The sequence below is a fragment of the Durio zibethinus genome, chromosome 6 (assembly GCF_047325235.1).
Source record: "Durio zibethinus cultivar Kanyao isolate XHJ-2024 chromosome 6, ASM4732523v1, whole genome shotgun sequence".
Lineage (NCBI taxonomy): Eukaryota > Viridiplantae > Streptophyta > Magnoliopsida > Malvales > Malvaceae > Durio > Durio zibethinus.
Window position 1 is genome coordinate 900,121 of NC_143167.1, and position 5,543 is coordinate 905,663.

Consider the following 5,543-nt stretch of genomic DNA (forward strand, 5'->3'; position numbering starts at 1 on the left):
TTGTCCCATTGTTTCTGCTCATATTTTATTAGTCATGGAGAATATTATAGAAAAAAAAAATGATTTTGCATTTATCAATATGGAAATACTTATATCAAAATGAGTTTCATTAAAAATTTGCATTTATCAATGATTTTTACAAGCATATGTAAAAGCTTTATAATTCATAGTTCAAGAAAATTTTCAAATTAATATCTATCATGGTAACTTTTGGAGTTGGAGCATATACTTTCTTTTGTCTTTATAGAGTTCATATTGCATAATCAACTACTTTTGAAAATGTTCATTAGCTTGTCTAACTAAAGATAATTTTCTACATTGATTTCTTTTTTATATAGAAACTAAAATAATTATTTAACTACATAAAATGAAATTTAAAACACCTTTTAAATTCAATTAGCAATTTTTTTGAAGGTCCTTTGTTAAAAGTTCAATTTTGACGTGATTTTAGTTTCAACTTAAATAAAATAACAAAGCTAACATATATATTTATTATAATAAATAATTTCATAATAAGAAATATTATAAAATTATTAAAATAAAAAATTCCATAAGAAAAAAATTTAATTAGGAAATTATAATCAATTAGGTGACATTGTACTTTAATATTAACCCTATACCAATATGGAAACAGATATATATAATAATCAATATATTTTAATTATTTACAATAAAAAATAATTAATTAAAGATAGATTTGTTAATTTAATAAATCTTGGGTCCCAGAGTAATGCAAAGTCCAAAAGACAAATCTGGAGCCTAAAATAAAAAGGTAAATCTTAAACTCAATTTAATTAATATTTACTTGTAGATCAAGAGAGTCAGATTTGACCACAAACCCGAATTAAAATAAATTTAAATAAATTAGTCAATTTAATATTAATTTAAAATTTCGAAATAAACCTCGAGCAAAATGAGATTATGTATATGTTAAACGTAACTTGTGATATAATGCATCGTGTTTTAAACTTCTCAACGGTCTTGCACGGGGGAGACGTGGGGTATTCTTAAAGCAAAGTTGAGACTGGATCAGAGCCTTGGGAAGGGAACCCACGTTATGATACAGAACAATATTTTACATTACTATTATTTATTTTTTAATGCTTTTGTATATTTGCTGATGAGATTATCGTGTTGGATTGATTCTGTTGTGTTGATTTAAGGTTGCTTATATGGGATTCAATTCCAATCCTAAAAGAATTTTAGATCAATAAAAAAACATTCCAGTTTTATTAAAAAGTTTATCCTATTCGAATCAAATCATTTTTTAAATTTTTTTATGTTTAAATTTAATTCAAGAGCAAATACTAAATCTTAAACTCAATTTAATTTAAATTTACTTGTAGATCCTAAAAGCTAAATATGATATCGGATTAAAATGAATATAAAATAATTAATCCATTTAAATTAATCCGAATTTTTAATATAAACCTAGGTTAATAAAATATTTTTCTAGGTTAATAAAATAGCTAGGTTTTCTATAATAAGCAAAACTTGTGATATAATGCACCGTGTTTTAAACGTCTCAACGGTCTTGCATGCATGAGCCAGGGGTTTGGGGGAGACGTGGGGTGTTCTCGAAGAAAAGTTCGAGAGTGGATCAGAGCTTTGGGAAGGGAAGCCTCGTTATAATACAAAACAGTATTAGCAAGTACTGGATCAGAGAGCCTAATTTGGTATCTTTAACTCTTTTTTCATTTTACAATTATATTATAATATTACATCCTTCTTTTCCTTTCTGTCTCAAAATTAAGAATACATGACAAATACGTATTTTTTTCCTTTTTTTTTTATAGTTTTCCAGTGTTAATAATTTGTTTGTAAATTGTAATGCTGCCAACTTTGATTTCTACCAAGAGGTGCAGAACTATTAATTGTAATAGATATGTAGACACTTCGTATGTATGTAACGAGTACGTGGAAGGCTAAAAGCTCATGCAAGAATGAAAACAAAAGGGTGGGAAAATTCCAGGAAGCTGCACAAGGCAAACATGAAACGGTACCTCGACTCTTTCAACGTTAATTGCAAATACAATTTTTTTTTTAGCCTTGTCCCTATATATATAACCACCTGCATATAAAAACACAGCCAAAACCTCCTCCACTTTGCTTGATTTTGCACTTCATTGTTCTTCATAATATTGTTGCATCAATGGAGTCTGTTGCTGGGGAGCTTTCTCACATGGAGAATGGAGAGTCTAATAAGGACTTGATGAGCAAAGAATCATGGAATAATGGAATTAGAACAGCTCAAAACATGTCCACTTCGCTTATGAGGAAGAAATCCGATCCAATGCTGGTTTCAAAAGTTCGGTTTCATATGCTTAGACAGTTTTTAGCCAATTTGCAAGAGGTCATCTTTGGTACTAAACTTGCTGTTCTCTTCCCTGCCATCCCTTTAGCCATTGCTGCTGATTTCTATAAGTTTGGAAGAGTAAGTACTGAATAACCATCTTCTTGGATAGTCTTTTTTCTTTATCATATTTCTCTCAAATGATAATTAAAAAATGGGTTCTTTTTAAATGCTAATGACTATCGTAATTATGGTGGCAAATAGCCTTGGATATTTGCTTTGAGTTTGCTTGGACTTACCCCACTTGCTGAGCGTGTTAGCTTCCTCACTGAGTAAGTTTCATGTGTACTTTATTCCTCGAATCTGTATCTTTTTATGTGAAAGATTTCTGATAAGTTTTTTTTTTTTCATTAAAATTCAGACAAATTGCATATTACACCGGTCCAACAGGTAATTTTACATTTCCACACATTACGACAATCCTTTTAAATGCTGAATTTAAGAGTGAGAATCAAAAACGATGAGAGGGGGTTGAATTTTGCAGTTGGAGGACTCCTGAATGCAACTTGTGGTAATGCAACAGAGCTAATAATAGCTTTATTTGCTCTCTACCAAAGCAAAATACATGTTCTCAAGTACTCTCTCTTGGGTTCCATTCTCTCAAACCTTCTTCTTGTTCTTGGCACCTCTCTCCTTTGTGGGGGCTTTGCCAACATCAAAAAGGAGCAAAGATATGATAGAGTAAGAAATTAAACAAAATTTTTTTTCTATAGAAGGAAGTTTGGGAAAACTTATATTCTGACAATTTATTTATTCATTAATTAATACAGAAACAGGCAGATGTAAACTCTCTCCTGTTGTTGCTGGGATTGCTTTGCCACATGTTACCATTGATGTTTAGATATGCGGCAACGCCAGGCATTTTCATTGCTGACTCTACTCTTCAGCTGTCAAGAGCAAGTAGCATCGTTATGCTAATAGCTTATTTTGGATATATCTTCTTCCAGCTTAAAACTCATAGGCAGATTTTCGAGTCTCAAGAGGTGATTATTTCTAAGAAAACAAAGCTTCATAAATGGGAAATAAAAAAACGAATGTTTTCTTTTAAGTAGCTGTCCCGTGTCTTTGCATGCATGAGGTTCTCGAGTTCTCTATTGCGCAACGAAATGTCTATAGTTAAGAAGTACAGAAAACTTTTTAAAAAGAGAAAAAAAAAAAATAAAGAAGAAACGGTTCTTGACACTAATGACAAGTACAACCATTTGGAAACCCATAAAAGGAAGTTACTTCCTTTCCATAAAAAGTTGAAAGGTGAAGTAAAAACCCAATTCCCAAATTGATTTTGGGTTGAGTTAAAAGTTAAATCCATTTTTTAAAGTGAAAAACTGAACCCAAAAAATGAAACTTAATTAAAGCAAGCAATTATCATGTCCTGGCTAATAAGCCCTAGCTAGAGACTAATTGATTAATGGATGGCAGGAAGATGAAGATGAAGAAAAGGCAGTGATAGGGTTTTGGAGTGCATTTAGCTGGTTGGTTGGTATGACACTAATCATAGCTTTGTTATCTGAGTATGTGGTGGGCACAATTGAGGTACAAAATTAAGCACTTTCAGTTTTACTTGTAAATTGCAGCCTATAAATTCTGATGGATTGTAAAATATATATCATGTCTTAAACAGGCTGCATCAGAATCTTGGGGCATTTCTGTTAACTTTATCAGCATAATTTTGATCCCTATTGTGGGGAATGCTGCCGAACATGCTGGAGCAATCATATTTGCTTTCAAGAATAAGTTGGTAGGTACATGAATAAATCTTATTTATATTAATTTTATTCTCATTTATATTTTTACTTAACAGTGTAAATTTTGGGACCTGTTTCAGGACATATCTCTGGGTGTTGCCTTGGGTTCTGCAACTCAAATTTCTATGTTTGCTGTAAGATTTAGAAAGCCCTGAAACAGCTTTGATAAGTTGTCTTCAACAAATTAATCTTTCATGGAATTCTAACCAAATAATTATCTACACATTTCAGGTTCCCTTATGTGTTATAGTTGGCTGGATAATGAGAATCCAAATGGATCTTGATTTCAGTCTTCTTGAAACTGGATGTTTAGCCTTGACAATAATTATTGTAGCCTTCACTTTACAGGTTTAGTATAATCTATCCCTCTTTCTTTTTCCATGACATGTTAAAATTAATTATAGCTTGATATATATTACATGTAAAATAAATATTCATTCTCTTAATTATTTTTCAGGATGGCACATCACATTACATGAAAGGAGTAGTTCTTTGCCTTTGTTACACAGCCATTGCTGCATGCTTTTTTGTTCATAAAATTTCAGCACCGTTGGGTAAGTAAAAGTGTACCCCAGCTACATTCCGATGCCCTTTCTCTTGGTGTCCTTTTTTTTTTTTTCGTTAATTAGTAAACACTAATTAATTGCAAAATTTGCTTGTTAGATCATACTAATGTCAACCTGGGAGCACTCAAACCATCATCTGGATCCTCAGCCTAGCCGGCCGGACCACCTTTTCGGGGTTTTCTACCCCAAGTCAAGGGCCAAAAAATTGCAATCTTCCATTGTCCCAAACCTTGAAAGATGTTTGATTTCCATTTTGATAAAAAGAGGACCCTTCCGAGAAGAGTGTTACAGACAAGACAAAAGTTGAGGCCATTTTCAAGTTAATATATAAGAAGAAACCCTACTTCTCCTTTGAAAAATGTTTGTAAATGAACTCTGTTCCTGTGATTCCTTAATAAGGTTTTTGTCTCTGATTTTTAATCTCTAGCTGTTCATTGACATGTACTTGGTTTATGCCATCAATTTTATGCTGCTAAAGCTGAGATAAATGATTAAATGCCATTTACTTGAGGTGATGTAATAAATAATAATCAGCTAATAAGAAAAACCTTCAAGATCAGAGTTTATTTTATTAATTAAAAATTTAAACGGAATTATTACTACTATTTTTTTTTCATGATGCTCTTACTCTATTTTGATTAAATCCTCCATCTTTAATGTTAGTTGGTCGTTTACATTAGTTTTGATTGAATAGTAAATGAAAAATAATATTTAATTATAAAATAAAAAATAGTTAAATATATATATATATAGTAGTAATAAAAATATCTTCCACACTCCACAGTTCCAACTTGTTGAATCTTCATATTCCACTGGTGACAAGTATAGTTATTAATTTACTCATTTATAATTTTTATAACCAAAAAATTCAAATGTAAA

General features: G+C 31.0%; 1 protein-coding gene across 1 annotated transcript; it reads left to right on the plus strand.

Moving 5' to 3' along the window:
- The first annotated feature begins 2,057 nt into the window (after positions 1 to 2,057).
- Positions 2,058 to 5,086, plus strand: LOC111285117 (vacuolar cation/proton exchanger 3-like). Its single transcript, XM_022874373.2, has 11 exons — positions 2,058 to 2,434; positions 2,558 to 2,625; positions 2,715 to 2,743; positions 2,838 to 3,034; positions 3,124 to 3,336; positions 3,773 to 3,886; positions 3,975 to 4,091; positions 4,179 to 4,232; positions 4,330 to 4,446; positions 4,556 to 4,652; positions 4,762 to 5,086. Exons 1-11 carry the CDS (start codon positions 2,153 to 2,155, stop codon positions 4,815 to 4,817), a joined length of 1,344 nt encoding a protein of 447 aa, XP_022730108.2. The 5' UTR covers positions 2,058 to 2,152; the 3' UTR covers positions 4,818 to 5,086.
- Positions 5,087 to 5,543: the final 457 nt, after the last annotated feature.

Excerpts from the sequence above, each read along its gene's own strand:
- LOC111285117 (XM_022874373.2), top strand. The coding sequence starts at position 2,153 with ATGGAGTCTGTTGCTGGGGAGCTTTCTCACATGGAGAATGGAGAGTCT. Across the intron at positions 2,744-2,837 it reads ATATTACACCGGTCCAACAG|TTGGAGGACTCCTGAATGCA; the intron begins GTAATTTTACAT and ends TGAATTTTGCAG. Across the intron at positions 3,035-3,123 it reads AGGAGCAAAGATATGATAGA|AAACAGGCAGATGTAAACTC; the intron begins GTAAGAAATTAA and ends TAATTAATACAG.